Source organism: Centroberyx affinis, unplaced genomic scaffold (assembly GCF_046629955.1).
Source record: "Centroberyx affinis isolate AG114_WGS23_722 - 3 ecotype Tasmania unplaced genomic scaffold, CSIRO-AGI_Caff_v1 ptg001340l_1, whole genome shotgun sequence".
Lineage (NCBI taxonomy): Eukaryota > Metazoa > Chordata > Actinopteri > Beryciformes > Berycidae > Centroberyx > Centroberyx affinis.
The window spans coordinates 835,569-860,500 of NW_027279837.1; the positions used below are offsets into that span (position 1 = coordinate 835,569).

Sequence of the window (24,932 nt, forward strand, 5' to 3'; positions counted from 1 at the left end):
GAGAATTAGATTCTTGCAATTATTTTTCAAGGGTGCAACAACAGCTCAGCAGTATTTTGCCCCTGCATGCAATGCCTACAGTATAAAAGTAGGATCTCAATTGCTACATTTGTATGTCCGGGGTTGAAGTGGTTCTTCAACGGTAATGGCTCTATGAAGCCCCATTTAGCCCTCAAAGCACTACTGAAAAGGCAGTGAAGGGCTTGGGGTGTTTCTCTGATTGCTGAGTAGCTGTATATGGAATATACAGCGCAAGCTCAATCTATCCCGCAAGGACACGCAGGAGCGGAGGCTTACTGTGAGTGAAGCACGGCGGGTTGTCGTTGACATCGGTGAGGGTGACGGTGACGGAGGTGGTGCCGGACAGGCCGCCCATCTGACCGACCATGTCTTTGGCCTGGATCACCAGCACATACTGGTCCCTCGTCTCCCGGTCCATGTTGGGCAGAGCTGTTCTGATGATGCCTGGAGAGAGAGAGGGAGAGAGAGAGAGAGAGAGAGAGAGAGAGAGAGAGAGAGAGAGAAAATGCTAATAAATACAACAATAACAAAATAATACAATAATATAGAAACAACAATAATAAATTAACATGATGTTTTATCTCATTGCTTTGGCAACACTAACATTGTCATTCACGCCAATAAACCACTTTGAATTCGAATTTGAGAGAGATAGAGAGAGAGAGAGAGAGAGAGAGGGAGAGAGAGAGAGAGATAGGGTGCCAAGTGGAAAACGTGTTTCATAAATATGTAAATACGTTATTTTCTTGTCTTTTAAATAGCAACAGCAATTCAATGTTAAATCGTTTGTATCACCTATATGATTAGTGCAACGAGTGTCCACAAGGGCCGGCACCTCGTTTGCATAACAGCCACGACTTCAGAGATTATCCTGTGTCCTGTCCAACGTTGCTGCTGTCACTACAAATAGTTTTAAATAGTGTGACATATGACGCGGTTAATGCTAAGACACTGTCAGAAAGCTGAGCGCATATAAAGCGACATGTTAGCTGTCAGGGAAGGCATTACCTGTCTGTCCCCCTGTCATAATAGATCTGTATCAGAAGGGTGACAACACTGACTGTCAGACTGGTGATTGTCATATGTCTTTAGTAGTCAGTTTACACCTGGGCTGCTGTATGTAATAGCTGCTGTGAAGTCGAGTCACTGCACACAGTCACAAAATAGCTTTTAGTGGAATCTCTCCATTAATGACATTTTTGTAATCACAACTTTATCTCTTGACTACAAAAGATGATAATTCCACAAAAATTAACACAACACATTTAAATGCAAAGAAAATCGTCCTAATCCTTCGAAGGCAATCACTGTTGCTTTCAAAGTTAATGACTTACCACACAATGTGTTTCATTCATTAAAAAGCACTTATTAAAGATTCCTACAGAACATGGAAGATTACTCATTAAGGACCTCACAAAGCCACAGCACACAGTTCTCTAATAAATGAATCGCTTTTAGTTGCTTTATCGCATTCACAGCCTGATGAAGCAGATCAAAAGGGGGGCTCTTGGTTATAGTTGGCACCTGAAGAATTTCTAATAATCCTTTAAATTACACAGGAATTTGACATGTAATTGAGGTCCAATCTCTAGAGAAAGAAAAAAAAAATGTACAAAAAAAAAAAAAATTACATGAACTACAGGATTCTCTGAAAGCTTTGCCCTTGACAAGGACTGTGTTGTCTTTAGACACAGAATTACCAAGAATGTTCAGAAAGAAAAAATACAGTACACACACGTATGCCAACCATTTTTCATTACGTTTTTTTTTTGTTTTTTTTTATTTAAGTGCATGTCTGCCTTTTGTCTGTCTGTCTGACTTTCCAAATTCACAGAGATAGTGACTATTAGTAGTTTTATTTTTGTTGTTGTTGTTTTATGGTCTTTGCAGTCTAAGCTGGTGTGGTTTCTGGATAGATGTGTACGTGATTTGTGTTTTTCATACTTGGCTGCACAACAAATTTCCCATCAAGGACAATAAAGTGATTGATTGATTGATTGATTGATTGATTGGTCAATCATAAGCAAAATCCACATCACCAGTTGTGTGTGTGTATGTGTGCTACATACACACACACAAACTTAACCCTCATCACTACATGCACTACATGCTTAACCTTAACTCTTACCCTAACTCTTACCCTAAACCAAAATGACCTAACTTCGCAAAAATGTCTCACACCTAAGGTCTAAAACTCAAACTGTTTCTCACAAGGATAGAAGTAGAAGGACACACACACACACACACACACACACACAGACGCACACAGTTTGCAATTAAGCCCAATCCACGAACAAAGGCGGAGGGACAAACAGATTGAGAAAAGTGGGTCAAAAGACTTCAAGAGGAAAATGAAGGAATATGCCAAGATGTCTTTTGACTGTCAACCTTTGTTGTACTTGAAAATAAACAATTCCATTAAGTGTTTAATTTTCACTCTTTGCCTTTCTTTTTCAATGCCATTAAAGTCCCTCTAGCTGAAAACTGTTATTGGCTGGTCTAACTAAACGGTTCAGTTAGCCAAATTATACTGAGCTGTCCACTTCTTCATCCAAAGTCTCTGCCTGTGGGCTTACAGTGGGATGATGGTAGTCAATAAAGCAATAATCTTTTGTCTTTTGCTTTTGCTCTACAAAACATGCCATTTCACTCCTGCACCAAATAATGAACAGTGAGAAGTTGTCATATGCCGTTGGGGAAAAGCACTGCTCCTTCTCTCTCCTTTGGTTAAGCTTCAACGACAAAGTCAAAACATGTCAGCTATTTTTTTATTTTTTATTTTTTTTATTTTTAAAGCCTGATGCCTTCATGTGGAGAATCTAAGCATCCATCTCTGTGCTGTGTGAGTATTCATTCATCTGCTTCCTGTATCCTCCCTCCATCCATCCATCCATTCATCAGTGTTCTGTTGCTTCTCCCACAGTGTAACCTTGTAGCCAATTAAAGAGCATCACCACTGCTCCGGTGTCTGCTGTTGCGACACCTGTGAACCCTGTTTACTGAGTTGCATCAGAAAGATTACTTCAAGCCTTCAATCCAACAGAGGTCCCTTAATACTAGCTAGGCACAAACAGAATAAACTTTCCTGTTCTCTACTCCATACAACATCACCATAGGGACAAAAAGAGCAAGTCTAGACTTGAAAGAACCATCTTTAAGCGTTCGGGAGAAGTAAAGCTGAGGAGAAAGCTGGATAATGGTTGCGTTACAAAAAACAGCTGCAACGGATGGCTCCTAAAAGGTGAAATAAACCTACTAGGAAAGATGTTAAGTTTGTGCAGCCACCAGTGAGACAAATGAATACTCTGACTAAACCATAGATAGGCTTCACACACAATTGATATACTTATTTAATATCAGCCTGGTGTGTTGGAGCCTGAGAGATATTGGCTGTGGTTAATGATGCCATGAATCCTGATTCCAGCACACTAAAAAACAGCGATGTGTTTCTCCTCTCGCCTGGCCAGAAGCACACATATTTCTCACAGAGCGACACTGCTAATCCACGCGGCTATGTTGCGAGGCTGTTGTTTGTCTGCTGGGTGCCAGCCCCCTCGCTCTCTATCTCTGTTACCCCGCGCGGCGCTGGTGTCATTCCTGGGGAGAGGCGATGATTAAAATCCTTCTGTCGCTATCGCTGCACGGCCTCGCATCGCGCCGTGACTCCTTGCCTCCGGTGCAAGCCAGACGCATCGTAGCCATGCATTTATCTAGCTGTCTCCACACCACTGGCGGCAGACGGGTGGGCCACGCTCCCTGCTAAAGCCCAGATCCTTGACATTTGTCTTGGGAAGAGGAAATAAAAGTGCGGACTTTGAGAGAACCCTCCGGCCCTACACGCAGCTATGAGAGGTAATGACGAAGGTGATGAACACTTAAACATGAATGGCGCAGTATGTGATTTGCTGAAACCTTCAGGCAGTCCACTTACAGGGAACGGATCCCATAACACAAAAACAGGCCATACGAACTGGGAATAAAATCTCCAGCACAGGTAGTTTATACTGGGTGACATTCAAGCGTCATGCTCCAAACACGGGTCACCATACCTACCCAAACACAGCGGGGGGATTCACTAGGGTGAGCGGGCGTGTGCTGTTGATATGTGTCATTAGGACATTACTGTTAAAACACACAACAAAAAGAAAGTATGAAACCAGTTATGGTACAAAGGATCCATCCATTTGCAATGTCAAGCTTAAGGGAGTGTGCGTGTGTGTGTGTGCCTAAGTGTATGTGTTGTTTCTTATTAGAATAAAAAAAAAAAAAATAGAACAGACCTCTCTATATTACCTGCCTGAACAGCAGGAGGCAGCCAGATTTATATCTAGCCTTCAGCTGTAATGTTCTCTACTCAGTGCAGTCAACACAAGAAGAAACTCGTACAGAGGTGCAATGCACACAGCAGAGGGAAGAGGAAAGCATGTTGATAGGTGCAGATTAGAGAGAGAGACGCACGGCTCTGGAAAGGCCATGCTAATATCTTAATCAGAGACAGATCGCAGCAAAACCCGTCTCCCCCTGACCTCGCTATCTTAGTTTCACATTTGATGAGCGGACAGGAGCAGCTACACAATACACACAGATTGGACTTGGCCTTTTCCTTTATTTGAGCATTTTAGCTTTAATTAGATTCGCACAACCAGGGGAGCAAGAGGAGACGAAGCTCAGTCTGTCAAGCCTTACGTATATATATTACACAAGCACCTGTCACATTCACATGTCATATTCACATCATATGGAAAGGCATGCGGTGCCACATCTTAAATTCCCGCCTTCAGAATGTAATTAATCCTCTCATTCAGGCACCAGGCATTTTCTACCAACTCTTGTTATTCCAGACATGGAGATTTATGAGTATGCATGCATTCTTAGCAGTGCTAATGTGTGTGAGTGATTGTTTCTGAAAGACTCGCCGTATCGCCAAGGTGTATGGAGCTCGAGGCAGCTGTTCAAACCTCCTTGAGCCTGCCATCAATTAGAACACAGTCTTTATTGCATTACCATTTCAGCTTCACCTTCAAACTAAACTACAAGCTATCAATCAAGATATATGGCAAAATGCTGTCTTAACTGAACACCTTTAAGCACAGCAACTTATGTATTTTGCCGACATTATGCATTGCTTGGAAGTTATTGGAGCTATTCAGGATTAAGTACTTTTCCCAAGGGCACCTTGTAGATTCAATTTGGGATTAAGAACCAGAGTAAAGAGACTTGTTATATGAAAGTGAGCCAGGATGCAACCCACCTAACACCAGGTCACACACTCCCTCCTCCCCCCCTGACCATTAGCCCTCTGCCACTTAATCGCTAGTGCAGTATTGCAGGGTAGAGCTTAGAGAGTGTATTTCAGCCCAGGCACTTTGTCAAAGTCACCCTCTGCTATGGCCCAGGCTTGTGCAACAAATGGGACTAATTAGTAACTTGCAAAGACAGAACCACAACGCTCATCCCACAGCACTCAATCCTGGGCTGCTGTCTAAAAGCTAGTGCCTCGCCCCTTATGTGTATTCTGTAAGATACATGGCACTGACAATATGTAAAAGGTAACAGTAAACATGTCGTCCCCCACAAATGAAGCAGTCCTCCTCTGGGCCAATCAGTAAAAGAAATATGTCACCTTGTTTTGGCTTTAAATTGTAGCACCCCCCTTGGGCAAGCGTAATTTTGAGAATGCTGGACTGCAGTGGTGAGATGCATCATTTCCCCCCAAAAAAATCTCAACAGTGGTTTGTGAGATGTCATGCATGACAGATGGACAAATGAACAAACGGTGTATCGCCCCCTTTGCCTAATCAGTGTTATTTTGAAAAAGCTCAAATGCAATACTGAGAGCCATCGTTCTTCCAAGTTTCATCAAAGTCCGATTGGTGGAGTTTGAGATATCGCATGAGAAACATGGATGAAAAAAAGGAACAATGTACCCCCCCCCCAGCGCCAACGAGTGTCATTTTGAAAATGTCGTATCGCGGTGGAGTGATGCATCATTCTCCCAAGTTTTCTCAAAATCCAATCAGTGGTGTCTAAGATATCATTTGGAATGGACGAACAAACAAAGGAGGGAATGAACAAACAAACAGATGGACGAATGCGAATGGAACAAGACCAACCCCCCCCCCCAGCATACACACACACATAACCAAACAAAATAAAAAAAACAAAATCAAAACAAAACAAAAAAAACACAAATTGAGCATCTTGTGTGCTCAATTTGCTCTATTTAGGAATTACAACAAGTCTCTCAGAGGGCTCACAGTTCATTGTTAGCTCACTGTTGTTGTATTTGATAGTCTTTCAGCACAGACTTCTATTCACTTACTAAATTCTTTTGTGAAGGAAAATCAGCAAAAGTAAAGTGGTGTCACCACGCAAACAAATGTCGACATCTAAGGGATTGTCACTCTTAGGATCTAAGGATGCCATGAACCCTTTTAGCACTTGGATGGCTTAAGAAATATGACAAAACATAGCTAGACGATTTTAAACAGATTCCTACTCTCTCTTCTTTTTCATGCTGATAAAGAATATTTTCTTCTCAGTATGTAAAGTATATACAGCATGCCATGCAGCACAAATATACTATAGCTAAAAGCACATTCTACTGTAGGCTTACACAGGCCACTTAAGCAATCATAACCCATTAAAGCTTTTGAAAAGTCAACCTTGGGATTTAAAGAGTCCACTTAGCTAATGAAAAACAAGTCATCATTTGATGCTGTGAAAGTGTGAGCTCTGTTCATTGAGCTGAACGGGTAAAAACATGCCATGAGAGTAATAGTAGGGGCTTTATGGAGCAGACATGCTGGTTGAACATCACTTAAGTAAATGTCTGCTCTCGCTCTGATTGGTATTGGTGTCATGAAGTCTCACTCGAGCCTCATTGATGGGTTCAAGTGTTCTCACAAACTTTGTTTAAGATCATTGAGCGGCCAGAGGCAAGTGGTCAAATTTCCATCAGCCCTATCCTCTACTCAATTTTTGAATCTTCTAGGAGACACTTTATGATAAATGCAAGCTTTTTTTGTTGGTTGTGGGTTCTTCTTGATGCTGTTTTTTACTGTTATCATAGTCGTATTTAATATAAGAAGTAGCAGAAATTAGGGTGGATTCCCATTTAGCAGGCTGTTTTTAATCTGTTTTTATCTAATAATCGCTCACTAGCTAGAAAATAAATATTGCTAAGTGAGATAAGTCGCTTGTGAATAAATTAATGAATAACTGTCACTTTTTGACAAACTTAATTACAGAATACAGCTGCAGTATTTTTGGACTCACTCATTTTCAGTGGAAAAAACCCCCACAGATTTAAAATGAACAAATACATACAAAAAGGTAAAAAAAAAAAAAAGTGCTACAGTGCTAAAGTTGACAACAGAACAAGATTGTGGTTTTACAAGAAGACAGTAGAAATAATGTAACAGTAGCATGAATTTCCATTTCCCAGTTCCTTTTGAATGGATAAGGGTTTAAACTTTCCTCCACAGTACCTGGTTTGGTTGTGACACACTGACAGGAAAAGCACCGGCCCTCGGTTGCAGTGTTTTTGCAAGAATTACATTTTATTTATTTTATTTATTCCACAAAACTGCAATAAAATGGTTCTACAAAGAAATAAAATGTAGTATGTAAAAACATACATTGTTCCATACTTTCTAACTAATGTTTGTGTAATTGTCATCACTACTCATAGTCATCACTATACTGGTCTACTACTGCTAATTTCCCCACAACACTTTCAATGAATATCTATTATGATCACTTGACAATAGCATTACTCTTGAAGCTTGGATTGCCATTTTAATCAATACAGGTATAGTGTAAAGGTAATCAAATGAAAACAACCTCACATTTCTCTCAATTACTATTCTAGCCTTTCAGGAAAAAGATAAGAAAAAGAAAATAAATTCTTTGAGAAACGCTGAAGAAACTTCTATGACTCAATCGGCTTGTTCCCACTTGACACACAAGTAGCTGTTTCATAAGCCTAATTCCTGTTATTTTCGACCTGGGCTTTTTTTTCCCTAGTTTTCCATCATAACAATTGATTGTGTTCAAAATTTCATCACTTACTTCACTGTAGAGGTTTTGTTTGCTGGGAGCGCTGCTCTCCAATGCACACACACACACAAGGCCAACTTAATCTCCAAAAGTGGAACCCAAAACATGGTTAAAACATGTTCTTTCAACACAATAACACTCACACTGCAATGAAACCTGCCTATATCCAATTTATGATTATTCATTGCCTGAAACTTGCATATATTGGGGTATTAGATGTGTTATTTTAACTACTGTGAGCTAGTTGGCAAGTAGACAGCTCAAGTACTCTGATGCTGCCTTCATGTCATTTCACAGTTTCTGTAAATACAAACTGCTGACTGAAAAAACATCCATGTCAAACTCCAAGTGGTAATTACAAAAAGGTGGGATTTTTTGCATGCTGTGATATCTCCCAGCTGGCGTCATGAATCCACTGATGTCGGTGGTCCAATGTATTAAAAATCACGATTACAAGTTATATTCACACTAATACAGACAACCATGCTTAAGGAAATTGAAAAATATCTGCTCTTTGTTTATGGTTGATTTCAAATTTCTAAATACAAATGGCTTTTGATGTGGGCGTTCCAGTGAGCAAAACATGTGAATGCTTTCAAGCTGAAGCAATGAAACCTGCCTATATCCAATTTATGATTATTCATTGCCTGAAACTTGCATATATTGGGGTATTGGATGTGTTATTTTAACTACTGTGAGCTAGTTGGCAAGTAGACAGTTCAAGTACTCTGATGCTGCCTTCATGTCATTTCACAGTTTCTGTAAATACAAACTGCTGACTGAAAAAACATCCATGTCAAACTCCGAGTGGTAATTACAAAAAGGTGGGATTTTTTGCATGCTGTGATATCTCCCAGCTGGCGTCATGAATCCACCGATGTTGGTGGTCCAATGTATTAAAAATCACGATTACAAGTTATATTCACACTAATGCAGACAACCATGCTTAAGGAAATTGAGAAATATCTGCTCCTTGTTTATGGTTGATTTCAAATTTCTAAATACAAATGGCTTTTGATGTGGGCGTTCCAGTGAGCAAAACACGTGAATGCTTTCAAGCTGAAGCAACAAAATCACACTTTTCTACTTCTTCCAATGTAATGTGAGTGCGGCAGAAGACCGGCAGCCAGCAAAGTAAACAAGGAAGTGTGTGAGCAACGCTAAAAAGTATCAAATGGACTATTACAACTGAAATGTCCTGATTATTGTGTTGGAGAGTACATTGGCCGTGTGTGTGTGTGTGTATTGGACAGCAATGCTCCCAGTGAACTGGAGGTACGTAAAGCTCTACAGTGATATAAGTGATGGAATTTTGAACACAATCAAGCATCAGGGTGGCAAAAATATGAAAATAAGGCCCAGGTTGAAAATAAGCAGAATTACCCTATAAAAGTTACTCCTGCCAAACAAGAGAGTGTGTCTTCATGCTTCTCTGCATCAAGTCCTACATTGAGTCACACCTCTCTGATGGCCACCCATGCTATTCCATTTTGACACCAATATTGCATCTCATAACCATGAGATCCAATCACCCTCTGCGTGGATGGGGAGAGAGCCGAGCATAATCAGTCATGGTCAGACAGAGATGGGCAGGAGAAAGCAGAGGGGCTGGCAAGGGCCCAGGGGCTGTGTGTGGGTGCACACGTCCGTTCACGTACGCGTGCGTGTGTGTGCGTGTGTGTGTGGGCCTGCTTGTCTGACAGGTTAATAAACTAGCCACTGTCCTACAATAAGAGCACTGCCTCGGGATCCATCTATGTGCTTAAAAGTTTTGTTTAAAGCCACACTAGGCAACTTTGCACGATGACAGCTCCAAATGGCAGCGAGAGGTAACCGTTTGAAAAGTTTGTGTCGTGTCATCGGTAAACTGCGGCTGCTTTATACCAAAAGAACGAGAGATGCAACAGATCCAACAGTGAGCGCAGCTTTTTCTCGACAGAGAGCTCACTCACAGCCGCTTGCTTGACATTTTCAAGTTTCGATTCATCACTTCCTGTCTGTACATACTCCTGTGTGTCTACACCCGACACCAGGATTTCATTTGGGCAAACAGAGTGAATCTATGGGGTCTCAATTAGGGCAGAGGGGATGCTCTTCTCTCTCGCAGCCCCGCTTTGTGCTTTAGGTTAATAAGACGGATCAGAACAGGCACAAATTCACAAGCTAAAAGCGGAATAATAACTCGGGGTAATTGCTTCAAAGACTTGCACGCTAACTCTGGAAGATCTCATCTTAAGTAAGGTGATGCGAGCATTTTAACACATTAATGAGCCCCCAGAAGTTTTAGCTTCTGAAGGACCATGATGAATCCTCTACTTAAATGAAAGATTTTTCAGCCTCAGAGAGGTCCCTTTGGAACTGTCAGAGCTTACAGAGTATCCAGTATCCTTTTTCATTTAGGGTGTATAAAACATGTACATGTTCACCCAAAACAGGGAAATGTTCACCAATGAAAGCTGCATTGGGATTCATCATTAGTAGAAGGTCTCTAGAAAGTGAAAAACAACAGAGGAATTTCGCAATAGTGCACAGGCTTTATAGCGAAGTGTGTTGAAATTTCGACGTCAATGACACCTTCCTCCAGCTCCTCAGACACCACAGCAATAAAGTCAGTGCAGTATGAAGAAATTCCTTTCTTGTCAAATAAAGTCATTTTTCTAGAGTGCTCCAGTTTCCAGTGGTTAGGCTTATTGAATGTTTATGGAGAACCTTACAGGTCACTGTAATGTTTTTGTTGTTGAGCACCCCTTTTAGTTTCTGTGTCTGTCTGGGTGTGAAAAATAACTGATATAAAATTCCTGCACTGCAGTGGCTTTTTCCAGTTCAGGAATTAGAACTACATTCATAAAATCTCAGTGTGTGTGTATGTGTTGCTCTCGAAATAGAAGATGAAGCCCAATATTATGGGATGGCCCATATTTTTCTGTTTTCTTCCGAGAGTGCTTTGCATGAAGTAGCCGAGCCTCAGCAGGGCAGTGGCTAATGAGCCAGCTATGAAGATGTAGCGAGGACAGCAGCTGCACTTCTCAGTATACAACATCCCACAAGTCAACAAACTAACTCACATCTTATCTTGCACCTCATTTTACTCCTTTGCTCTGGGTATTTTCCTCTGTTTTCTAATTCCATAGCTGTTATCTATATTGCACCAAATGACAGTACTTGATAGAAATTGGATGTCAGCTGCATTCTGTGGATGCTATCTTTACTAAGCCGGTACTTTAGCATGGTCTAATTTGTTCAACTACTGTCAATGCAGTTTTCATGGGAAGGAACCAGGCCTCATACAGCAGACATACAGCAGATTCTACTGTAGCCATATCTGAACATTAAAGTGCTGTTGAACTTTGGTAGTACCTAGGGCTGGGCGATATATCAATATTATATCGCTATCGTGATATGAGACTAGATATCGTCTTAGATTTTGGATATCGTAATATCGTGATATGGCATAAGTGTTGTCTTTTCCTGGTTTTAAAGGCTGCATTACAATAAAGTGATGTAATTTTCTGAACTTACCAGACTGTTCTAAAACAGGGAAGGAAACCCTGTCTTTGCATTTTATTTTGATCACAGTCTTGTTTTAATGAAAGTGCTTGTGACATCTCACATGTGGCTTTGACTTACAACTGAACATTTAGCCTACTTCATAGAAAATACCGAGATATATATTGTGTATCGCCATTCAGCCTAAAAATACCGAGATATGATTTTTGGTCCATATCGCCCAGCCCTAGTAGTACCTTGGGTTGCGTAGCTTCCTGGACATGATATAACCCCAAAATTGGCAATTCTCTGCTATCTGTTGCCCCGGTAGGGGAGATTGGAGAATTGTGTTTTTTTTCTCTCTCCATTCACAGCCATTGTATGGCGAAACGGGTCTTAAATCATGATTCTAACACATAAACGAATGCAAACAAAGCAGATTCTGATAAAAAAAAAAAATTGTCATTCACTTTCTGTATGTTATCAAACTAACAAGTGTAACACCAATTTCAGTGTTACACTTATTCAAACTGAAAGGTTTAATAACATAAAAAAAAAATCAGAAGAATGACTCGTTTTTTTATATATATTATCAGAATCTGCTTTATAATTGCAGTGAATGGAGAGAGAGAAAAAAAACCCCACAGTTATCCAATCTCCTCTCCTGGTGCAACAGATAACAGCGAATTGCTGATTTTGGGGTTATATCGTGTCCAGGAAGCTACACAACCCAAGGGACTACCAAAGTCCAACATCACATTAAATACGAACCAGAGGGGACAAATCACCCCCTTCAGTCTGAGCGTTGCACCTACCTGTCTTTGGCTCCACTGAGAAGTAGGGCTGCCCGTGGATGATGCTGTACACCACCCTGGCGCTGTTCCCGTACGTGGGGTCGTCTGCATCTGTGGCTGCCACTTGCACTACCATGGTTCCTGGAAGCAGACAGCCTCTCATTAGTTTCCAAGACAACATCCAGAATCCAAGTCAAACAGAGCTAATTGTGGAAATAGTCATGATATCAACAGACCAATTACACTTGAACGGAGGAAAAAAAAACATGAGAAATGCAATGAAAATGTGACTTTAGAAGCGCTAAATATAACCTCAGTCATTAGTAATTACACTGTTTTTGTTTGTTGGTATTGTTCTTTAGTTAATTAGTTATATGGTTGTAATTTCCACGGGAACCTTTAGAAGCAGCAGAAAATCTGACAGGTGCTGTGTACTGGCTCTCAGCCTCAGACGCTCCTAAGCAAACAACACTGTTAGTTGTCGCCATAATTTGCAGGGATGCTGCCGGAAGATTAAAATGCGACTTCTTGCCTTCAGAGATCATTTCGTTTTCATTGTTTTCATTTTCCTCCTGCAGATCAGTTAGCAGCATCTTTTCCGGTAACTTCAATCTGTTGATCCTAATTCAGCAGCCGAATGGGTTCTGCAACCCATCTGTGCATGTTAAAAAGGCACTTCACTGAAAAAAAAAAAAAAAAAAAAAAAAAGTAGACAAAGTTGAATTATTATGTATCTCATCTCACACTCATCCACAAAACTATAACCATTTTTTGGCCCAGCTCCGTTTGATTTAAGTTATCAAGAGTCAATGTGTTTGAATTTGTCCTCCAGCGATGTCACTGGAGGACACTGAATCTTTGTGTTGTGCTAATTAGAGCTCAGTAAAATAATGTAGTTTAAAGAATATTATAACCCAATGTTTCAGTGGTGGATACTGTTGGGAAAATCAATTTCTAATTTTATGATTGTTTTTTTTTTTTGTTTGTTTTAATTCTTCGTATTATTTAATATTTTTTGGTGAAGTGCCTCTTGATGCACAGATGGCAAGCCAATCGGCTACTGACTGTGAGTCCACAGGCTAAAGATACCAGAGTTATGTTGATAAGTGATCTGCAGGGGGAAACCAAAAACATTGAAAACAAAATGATATCTGAACAGATAGCATCTACATTTTTTAATCTTGTGGCACCATCCCTGTAATAAACAACTTCAAGTGTTGTTTGTTCAAGACTGTCTGACTCAAAGTGCCAGTACACAGCACATGCCAGATCGTTTGGTTAATAAACTGTTGGGGAAAATAAAATTCCAACTGGATGAGTTGTATTATAGACTTAGTACAGGGAACAGGGCTGTTTAGAAATTCTAATTCAAGCAAAGCATTCCAAGATATCAAAAAAGAGTAAAGACCAATTTGTATGTAGGGGGAAAGAAGAGTCTGAAGTGCTATGAGTGGAATGCATATAAGGTTTGTTCAATGGAGCAAAGCAATCTGGGTCAAGCTTCCCTAAAGGACTTTTATCTTTATTATATTTTCTGTTATAGTGTAAGCTAATGGACAAAGATTATGTAAGTGTTTTGCCGTACTTTAGGCCACCTTAGTCTAGTAAAACACAAACCAAGACCAGGCCTAGAGGAGTCTAGATCAAGTCATGACCAAAACCAGAGAAAGTCGAGTCTTATTATTTTTTGTTTGTTTGTTTTTTCAGAATATACACATTTCACAGAATACAGGATCTTGATACTTTATTTCAGATATTTGTGTTGATACGGTCAAAAACTACAAGACTTAACATAAAAATATCCAAGCAAAACCAAGATTGAGCCTAATTGGGTCAGAGCTTCATATGTAAAAAAGAAAAGAAAAAAAAAAAGTGATATCATGCAGTGTCATACTGAAGATAGAATAGACAGATGTTGGCAACCACTGTATAAAAGCCATAATATTTAGATGCAGATGATGCTTGCCACACACACACACACATCATACCCCAAAATCACAGTGACAGTGATGTTGTTTTTGATAATATTGCCATATTATACATGCAACATGTTTTTAAAAAATTGAGATGTACAGTTACTGACAACTGTTGTTCCAGCACCCACACTTTTTCCGTGACTCATAACAATGTTTTTTGATTTTTGGACTGATTGATAATTATATGCTTCTTGAACACATAATTTCCTGTCATCTGCAGTGCAGTACAGTATTGTCCTCTCCCACTCTCCCTCCGAGGCAAAAAGAAGAAGCAGACATCAGAAGTGAGCCCAGAACTGAGAGTAAGAATAATATTCATGCACATTGGCTTGTTTAGTATGGAAAAGGTTCACCGGTTATCGCTCCTTGTGATGATACAGTCCTGTCCTCAGTTTTTTGCCTCCAGCTAGTCACCTACCACCATCGTTGCCCTTATTTACATTTCACTCCATTTGCACGGAGCGATGACAGTTGATGTGGCTTATGCTGATAGCTGTGTCTTGCAAGGTAAGGCAGACAAGCCAGCGTTTGAAGATTTCAGTGAGGAAGTATTTGGTAATCAGTGCCAATCACACAATTTTCACTTTCATGTCATTATGGTAGCAGGCATTATGTGGTTGCTCCAGCTGGGCTCATCTAAAAGATACAGAGTTTCTTATAGCTGAAGAAACTATTTACATCAGTCTGTTAATGTAAAGCCATTCTCGGATTGTAGGAACAAAAATGAAAATGAACCCCTCAATATACACTGAAATAATTGCAAACATCCATTATGAATCTGACTACTTTTTTTTTTTTTTCTGTGTTAGACTATACGTCAGTGTTAGTCGTTCAGCTGACGCCTGTGGTGAAATAATCAGCAGCAGACATTGTTGAGGTAACCTTGAAATGAAAAAAAAACATCATTTTCCATGAGCGTGCCTTTTCCAGTTGAGCATGGTCAGATGAATAGTTGGTTTATGCTTGAATATTTCACTTTAATAGCTAGCTACACATCTCTGGCTAGGCTTGAGCCTATACTGTAGCATATGAAGGAAAGTGCTGTCTTACAAGTAGGTGATATTTTACTTTGAGGCAAACACCCTAATAAAATTCTCACTTTCTAGCATGAGATGTATTTTACAGGCTTTTACAGAATGAAGTGATCATGGAAATTGAAGATTAGAGTCTTCCATTCTAGCCATAAAGCAGAATTAACAGGCTCTGGCCCTGGATGTGAACAATGTAATAGAAAATAGCTTGGTGGAGCTGGAGAAGTTATCACCAGGCTGGTTGTGGAAGGCCTCCTAGATTATATCATCACCTCTTAGTCATGACAGATTATATTACTGGTAGTTTAAAACACCAAGGTCAAGGGATGACTCCGTATGAAAGAGAACTCAGGCGACTACTAAATCTCTATTACAGGATGATAGTTAAAATCACTTTACACAGGCTCAGTAGACTCAGCTGGAGATTGTCATTCAATGTGGACTTGGATGGTGCACTGCACTTAAAGATTTACTTTTTAGTTGTTCTCTACAGGTTATTTGCCACTTTGGTAGTTTAACATTATTCCAAGAAAAATTCTGTTTTCAACAACATTTTCAATATGAAAGGTCACAAATAATACCAGTCAGGCGCCAAGGGCTGGATGTCAAAAAATTGATGAACATCCTGAAATTTGAACAGATTCTTTCTGCTCCATGAAGCTGTCGTCTGCTACTCAATTTGTCCTGTCTGTGTCACTTCAATATTTGTCCATCTTCATTGATGTGATGGATCAAATTTTCACATTTTTATTTATTCCCAGCAGATGTGTACAAAACAGGCTTTCCTAATCAATTCTGTATCTTGGGTGAGCAACTGTCATCTGGCAGTAATGAAAATAAATATGGCATGCCTAATCTGGATGGGAGGCACGTAATATTCAGCCACTTATATATACAAGCTGCATCCAACTGTCAAGTATAATATGCATCTCTGAATGCACACTCAAACTTGTTACCTGTTTGGTTTCTGAAATTTTAATTGCCATGGATTATCAATTCTATAATAAGATAAAACACATATGCTTTAAAATGGATCATCTACTTAATGAATGTACAACAAGAAGTAAAACAAACAATCAATTATCATCTGACTTTATTTACATGACTAACCAATGAATTAATAAACACATTGCTCTAAGTGGACAACAACTTTTAAACCAAGTCGGTGGCTTTTCAACTGAACTGAACATTGAAATGCAACGTGCATGTATGGCTAACAATGGCATACATAAAACAACAATATTAAAACCCACTAACTTTGAAATGCCTTGATGAGTATTCAGCGTTGCCACCCTTGATTAAGTTGATTATATTCATGCACATTCACACCTGCTCCCCTCTGTTGTAGATAAGCAGGGATTATTGCTTAGAGTTGAATTCAAATTTATTTGTAATTGCCAAGTGAAAATGAATAGCAAAACGTACAAAAGAAAGTTAATATCTGCCCGCTGTGTTCAATGTGTGCTTTAAGGCGTATTGGAATATAATACTTTAATAAGCCACAATGCAAAGGCAAGTCAACATGGCTATAAGCTCCACTGAAGATTACCTTCTTATTCCACTCATTTCATAACACTGCAGAAAAAATAATTGGGATCAATTGTCGCTCAACAGCTGATCTTTTTTTTCCCTATCACTTAAACCAAAGCACCTTTTTCATTCCCCAAAATGAAATGCCTATTCCATCCTTGATCTCGGGGCTCATGAATTAGACAGGAACAATGACAGCTGGATAAAGGACTGGTGAGTAGTAAATTCAAGAGCAGTGGCCTTGGGTTGACATTACATTCTCTATGCTTGTAATGAGCCCTCAGTCTGCTCCTTGGGCCCTTCTCGCTGCAGCGGGAGAGAGCCAAGGCTCAGGATTGTCACACCTCCAACTGTCCTCAAGCTCTCTTGTCTTTTATTTGACATCCCCGCCATGATTAAGACAAAAGCCTTTGGAGATCCTCGGGCCATAAGGTCTCCGTGTGTATGGACGAGCACTGCCTCTAATTACTTTAATTAATTAAATTCATGATTTCCTCTAAATTGAACCCATTCATCAGCGGTGCAGGCCTGTGACCATTAATGATTTAAAGACATCTATAAAGGAATTATTGGGGACAAGAGGTGCTTGGCCCTTGCCTGTTCTTTACTGCTGTGATAATTGCTTTGAGCAGATATTTACAAAGAAGGGGATGCATTATTCACATGTTGTTCCAACACTTTGAGATGAAGACCTTCACAGAAGCCAGCTGGGTAAATACACTGGCGGGGGTGACCCGACTTCTCGGTGCTCATGGTGTGAGCGTGTTCCTCCTCCGCGGTTGATGTGCGGAGTTTCCGTCTTATCTCGGGTCGGACACGAGACTCCAAGCTCTTGTACTCTAATCCTCTGGTTCCTTAAGCCTGAGCGCTGTACCCCCCGTCGACTGTAGGCTGTGTAATCCTTCAGAGATCTCGGTGCCTATGTTGTGAGCAAAGCACTGCTTGGCCTGGAAAGACTCCAACTGCCACTGTATGCTTGGTGTAATTTTCATTTCAACCATGAAGGTACGAAAAAAAAAGCTAACATGCCATACACATGTTTTCTCTTTTTTTTTTTGCATCTTGTAGGGTATCTTGCATCTTTCAGGTACTGAGGTGGCGCTCAAATGTAGATTTGTTTTCTCAGTCCCTGAAGTTGATTTGTGTATCGAAGTGTAATGTTCTTGCATCTGTCATATCATTTACACCCTGAAATTGGAAGAAGTGTCTGCAACTTGTTGTTATTCCTTCCCTTGCATATTTTAACATGAATTTTAAGTTGATGAATAGAATATGAATCTGCATCTCCTGTTTCTGACAGGATTGACAGCTAGGTCCCAAAGCAGCATGAGCCATTATTTAGTTTTCATGGCACCACACCTCACCTTCTGTTAATTTGACTTTCAAGTTATGAGTTCTTGATATTTCTCTTGAATTCCCTGATTTTTTTTTTTTTTTTTCTATTAGCAGTCATTTCCCAGTGTCTATATAAAACATCTATTATGAGAAAAAATGTGCATGGAACATGACTTTTTATTTAATTTTCTTTCAGATGATGCAATTTGTCATATTGCGTTTTCCTTGACTGTGAAAGCTCATAACTCACAAAGCTTGTAAAAGAACAAAATAAATCTTCTAGAAGTTTTAGGAGAATGTCTGCTATTGGTGATTAACAACCTAAAACATCATCACTTCACCAGAATAAAAGATGATTCTATCATGCACATAATGTCAGACACAACCCAGAATGTATCCCAAACTTTATGGTATTTATTTTGTATTTATTTTTTCAAACAAATGGAAAAGCCAGACAGGCTTTTTTGCCTATTGACAGCCAAGTTCACTTTAGTTTCCATTCCAATACTTCTGATTAGTCTGCGCTGTGAAACGCTGGAGGGACTACATCTCCCAGCATGCCTGGGAGTGCTTTGGCATCCCCCGGGAGGCGCTGGAGGAAACTGCTGCATGAGTAAAAGGACTGTAGGCTCTGCTTGTCCTGTTGCCACTGCAACCCTGACCCAGATAAACAGCAAGAAAATGGATGGATAGATACTTATTTATCTGTATTCTTCTCCTGGCCAGTAAGTCCAAAAGGGCCCAGACAGACATTTTTGGCAGGCAAATACCTCCAAGTAGGCTACTGGCTAGCATGAACTCTGGAGGACCCAGTGTGTGTGGGAAGAACATTATCACAAAAAAAGCTGCTGTGGCCTATAGGCCTGATTCAGACCTGACTTAAGTGTGCTTGAGTTTTTAAACAAGTGTCACTCAGCGCCAATTCAGTTCTGTGCCGGAATACTTGAGGTGATGAATATGTAAATTAAGGCGTATCCACATTACGATATGCAGATTCTGATTTAAAGATCCGGTGTACTGATTTTAATTCAGTCAGGAAAAGCTTGCTATGGATTCCTAATACAAGGGGTTTTTTTATTTATTCTTTAGTTTTTGATGGTTTGTCTAACTTTTTCTAACGGATTGCTCTACTCTCAGCCAACTGTGTGTGGCCCTGTTGACATGTTTAGCACCACCCGTCTCTTGTAGCATCTAGTTAACATTCATGGTGCACTGGTAAATTCTCTTTTGAAAAAACACCCCATACAAAACAAACAACAACAAACAAACAGCTACTGTAAAAATCTGAGATATTAGAAATGTCAAATTCCAAATACAAAGAACAAACCAAGGGTTATCAACATGGAGGTGTCTCTCTCTCTCTCTCTCTCTCTCTCCCTCTCTCTCTCTCTCTTACTGTCTGAGTCTCTCAGTGTTACTCACACACACCTGCACACGCCGTCCGAACAGCCTCAGGATGTTGCTGTCGTTCATTTGAATTTGCTTGCATTTCGAGCTTGAGCCTGACCCATTCGAAAACCTTGAAGGAAATCTTGACCATGCACCGTGCAGTAAGAAGCAACCGGTCAAAGATGGGTTCTGATGCAATAGCTTCCTCCAGGAGCAAATACAAAACATATAGACGTGAAAAATACAAACTCCAAAATTCAACTTTATTGTTGAAATCCACTTTGAACGTCCCAGAAATGGGAAACTCCATATCCAAGTCCAGCGGTCACCCTGTTGCTAGTGTCCTTATTCACCCGAAATCCTGCAATATGCCTCGCACTCTTATTGTTGCTATAATGTAAAACTAGAAATCTGCACACTGAATATTAAGAAGAATATTAACTGTTGAGTGAGAAAATGATTGGAATTGGAATGGTATTTAAAGCAATTTGAGGACTCTCCACAACTAAGCAAACAATTACGCTTACAAGCAAAACATAACAAAATTAATTTCATGATTTCTCATAGCAAAAGCATGGCCTGAGTCATTGCAGATGCTGTAAAGTGTGTATTATCTTATTATATCTTTATCCAATTAATGTCTCAAGGGCATGTTGCCAATTCAATCTTTGCGCACCATCATGCTCAACAAAGCTGAACTGAAGGAGAATGGTATTAAACACAATGCCTCAGCAGAAAGGCATGGAAAGGAGAAAAGTCCATGGCCAGCTTTACCACCAACAAAGAAGCCAAGGTTTCAAATAAACCTGATAAAGCAATGCCCAAAAGCCAAGTTGTCCAAATCTGAATAGGGACTGCTCCCACATGAGCATCTCAGTCTGTCTAGGACCCATGTAATTAACTATGTGATTAGCACTTATTTAGTCTTACAAAGTGAACATGCTGGATTCAAATTAATATTGCAAACTTCCCAATTCCCTCCATGAACTAAAGAGTGGGAGAGATGAAGCCGACTTCAGTGAGATGGAAAATTATCAAGTGCGGATGTGAGAGAGAGGGAAAGAAAAAGAGAGAGTAAGAGAGAGGGAGATGAAGATGGGGATAAAGAGAAAGAAAGGAGATAGAGAGAAATATATGTATCAGAGCTTGTAGTCGGGACCACCATAATCGAGTTCAAGTCAAGGCCAAGACCGAGTCCGATTGAGTTTGAGTCAAGACCAAGTCCAAAAGGGGTTGAGACCAAGTCAAGACCGAGTCCTGAACAAATTGAGTCCAAAATGGAAATAACCAATAAACTGGGTGCCTTTCTGAATGCCTTTCTAAATGCAAACATGATAATTAAGGCCTTTCTTTATTTTCTCTGATGAACAGAGATGTAGATTTGTCTGCAAAGGAAGATATTAAACCCTTCAACATCCATTGACAGGATGAAAAGTATGTTGGAATGCATGTAGCTAGCCAATCATTTTATTGGAGATAAAGGTGAAAAAAATCATGTTGTACATTAAAAAAAGAAAAAAAAAATTATAGGTATGCTGAGAAAAAGTTGAGTCAGTCCACATCCAAGACATAGACAAGTCTGAGTCACAAGTCCTGATATGAATTATAGGAAAAAGTGAAAACATAACAAACAGAACAGCTTACCTAAGGGCGACATCTCTGGAACGCCTGCCAAGTACGGTCCATCGAGGAACTTAGGCTCATTATCGTTGATGTCCTGGACCTTGACCACGAACTCTGACCTGGGCTCGACAGGTAAATTGGTGAGGCGGTCTACAGCCTGAGCTTGGAGGGTGTAGTAGGCCTGCGCCTCCCGGTCGAGGCGCTTGGTGGCGTGGATGTCTCCTGTGTTCTCATCGATGGTGAAGATGGAGGTGGCGCCCTCCCCAGATAGCACGTACTTCACCTTGCCATCGCCTTTGTCCACATCTGAGTGTAGCTATTGGGAGAACAGAGGGCAGTGTGAAAGAAGTCAAGTAAGAAATGTAAAAAATCCATCTCCTGAGTCAATAATAACTTCAGCTTTTTAAGTGCCAATGCCAGGCCGGATAAAGAGAGGTTTCAGGGCTTCACTCTTAGTAATCGATAAAGTGGTACAGTCCCATAAAACACAGATTACTCATGCCAGTTTGATGCTACAGTCAAATGGATTGTACATTATCGGTGATAAGTGATACCATGATAAATACATCAAACAGGAATTTAAACTCTGATGTATTTCAATACATTTCATAAATATTTAGTATGTATTGATTACATATATATCTCAATTTATTTTCTAAAAGGACCTTTTATACACCCTATGTGAATTTTGAGTAGTCCTGTGACTGCTAATGTGTATGGTATGAGGAAGTGCACTTCATGTTTATCGGACAAAGATCCAAATCAGATCAAAACCAGATGCACCATTTACCCATGAGTAAACAGTCTAAAAGGAATCCTGTCATGATTTGCAATCGACCTATAGCACCTACACTGGATTCTCATACGTTTCCACAGATAATGGCATAACAGTGGTGCCATTACGACTTGGTAACTCATGTAATGCTCATTACAAATGATCAAACCAACAACTTTCTTTCAGGACTTCCAAGAGTAATGAGCTCATCTCATAGAAAAAACTATCACAACTGAGGTTAAACATTTTTGAATCAATAAAATAATGCTGGGAATCACCTGAATAGACCACTACATTTCACTCTTTTTCTGTCCAGGAATCTTTCATTAAGAATGTCAAGATAAAATTGTCCCTTGGAGAACCTTTATCCCCCACATTAATCCAAAAGCTCCTTAACATTCAATACAAAACTTTCAAAATGTGATTAGAAACCTACTGTAGCATATTGGAGGCTGGCTTGGCTTCTGATTCTTAAAGCTACACTAGGCAAGACTTTCATGTAAAAGTACACTTGTCTTATCAGCCTCAATCACAAAGTGGGGCTGCAACAGATAAGAGCATCCTTTGAACATCTAATTGAGACCCTGTAGATTCGCCCTATTTGTCCATATTAAATTCTGGTGTCTGCTATGCACACTTCTCCGCTCACAGAAAGTGACAAATCAAAACTTAAGCTCAAAATAAAGTGTCTAAAAATAAAGTGTGTAAAAAAAGACAGTGTGTCTCCTAAACAGCTGTGAGTGAGCGCTCTATCCAGAGACAGCTGGACTCACCAACATTAGATCGATTTACTGACGACACGTTCCATAATTTCTGGGTATTGAAGCTCAAATATTTCAAACAGTTACTTCTCACTGCCATTTGGGCTGCAAACGTGCAAATTTGCCGAGTGAAGCTTGTTAAGTTTATGCACTACTACTATACCAAACAAGCACAGATCCTGTCCAGACCCATGGCGCGTGTGTTCAATACTTTGCACTGAAGCGCTGTGACATGGTTAAATTACCTAATTCAACTGACATTACTTAAATACCACAAGGTAACGTTTAAGGCACCTACCGTTAAAGTCTGTATGGCAGTGAAGACGAGTTACTGTCTGCAAATCCCCATTACTGACTGCAGAATGTTAAGTTTCACTTTTGTTTTCACACCGGCAGACTCTGTGGATTGAGTTCAGTGCTGCTGGTCTGCTCTCTGTACATCTCCAAATTACAGACATGACGTGATGCGACATCAGGCGCATTAGAGATCAATTTAGATCCATTTCTTTACACTCACCGACTTTTGATTTTGTGCCTCTGAATGGGAAACAATGCACTCACAGTCAAAAACGCCCTCTAGAGGCCAACTGACAAAGCGCATCATCTCACTAAGCGTTACTTGACTGACTGACTGACTGCCTGCCTGACCTCAATTTGCCTCCCGATGCCCTCAGCTGCGCCGTGGGAAAAAGACCCTATCCATCCCTCTCTTACACTAGTACTGGACCAACTAGGACTAGAACTATATCTCATTTTCAGCTCAAGACATATGGGCTACCACTATGGAGTTTCTTGGAGGGGCTAAAAATAGGCAAAATTTCTAATAAGAGTTGTCATAATATTCCATACAGACGGATATACAGCTTGACAAACAAATAACACCAAATGTTTTATCTTCCACTGAACCTTTATTGTCTCCTCAAGAACTCTCATCTTAAATGACAGAATCTTAATCTAGAGAGAACAAATCACAAGTTAAAAGTGTGTTTTGAAGTTGACTTTAAGCCCTCTGCTCAAAGTACAACTCCAGAAAAGAATCCTTGAACAACCTTTAAGAAAATACACGTGAAGCTTTTTGGGGCCTTGAAGTTACCATGACAGTTTACCAACTTTGAATAATCCCATTTGAAGCCAGAGCTGTGTGATGGCCATCCATCCCGTCAATGTGCCGTATAATCACAGTGATCACAAAAACTGCCACATATCTTCTGGGAAGGTCCTTATTTGTATCTTAAAGACATTTTAGACAGTGAAGACTTAAATGTTTTGATCATTTTCAGCCATTTATTGATTGGAAATACAGAAAAGTACATATTTCTGTCCTCTCCCCATCAATTCAAACATAACAAAACACCTTAACAAACACCCAAGTGAGACAGCTTTTAGAAGGAGATAATACCAAGTAACAAAGGTTTTCCACAACCTATATTCAATGTTGAAAGTGAATAAAGCTTGTATAGACAGACCTGAACCTGTAATATCCACAATACTCTGACAAACACATATATTAGATATTAGACCTCAGCTGAAATCACAAGAAAATGTTCAACTCCACAATGCATATTGTCAAATTTTCATATAATGACATTTTGAGTTACAAACTTTTGTTACTTCTCTATTAATATCCTTAACTCTAAAAACACACCTAACCCTGCGCTCACCATTACAGAAATGGTATGACTGACAGTTTCCCCCTGTGTATAAATTGTTTACCAAGGAAATGAGTACCTGAACAAATATTTGAACAAGATATATATTTTTTTAATTTAATTACTGTGAGCACAGGAGGGATAAATGAGTATGTGTGCATTATCTACTCTGCTATGCACTTAAGTATTAGTCTCTATTGATGGTTATTGTGTAGAGCACTGACAAAAGCCTATTATGCACCATGTCTTTTTGTATAATCATGTACTCACACAGGATTATTGTTGAAACTCTTCCTTCATTACATCTGCAAATGTCAACATCTCATCATGGGACTAAACAGCAATGTTATTTCAATTTCCAAGTCAATGCAGCAGGGTGGAGAATGATTGCCTCGATATTGTGTTGAATTGTGTCTAAGCAGTACATATTGAACAGAGGCTACAACACTAGAGGTCTTTTATTAATGGAATCCATCAGTCTGTTGATGAATGCCAAGTTGG

At 39.8% G+C, this 24,932-nt stretch overlaps 1 protein-coding gene across 1 annotated transcript in view; it reads right to left on the reverse strand.

Annotated features, from left to right (window-relative positions):
* LOC139649417 (cadherin-7-like) overlaps positions 1 to 21,556 on the reverse strand; it is a 42,866-nt gene extending 21,310 nt beyond the window's left edge. The window contains exons 1-2 of the mRNA XM_071525807.1: positions 21,268 to 21,556; positions 298 to 465 (exon numbers count right to left, since the gene is read on the reverse strand). Of these exons, the coding sequence (XP_071381908.1) occupies positions 298 to 465; positions 21,268 to 21,280 (181 nt within the window). The 5' untranslated portion in view covers positions 21,281 to 21,556. The remainder of the gene's footprint in view (positions 1 to 297; positions 466 to 21,267) is intronic.
* Between the last annotated feature and the right edge of the window lie 3,376 nt (positions 21,557 to 24,932).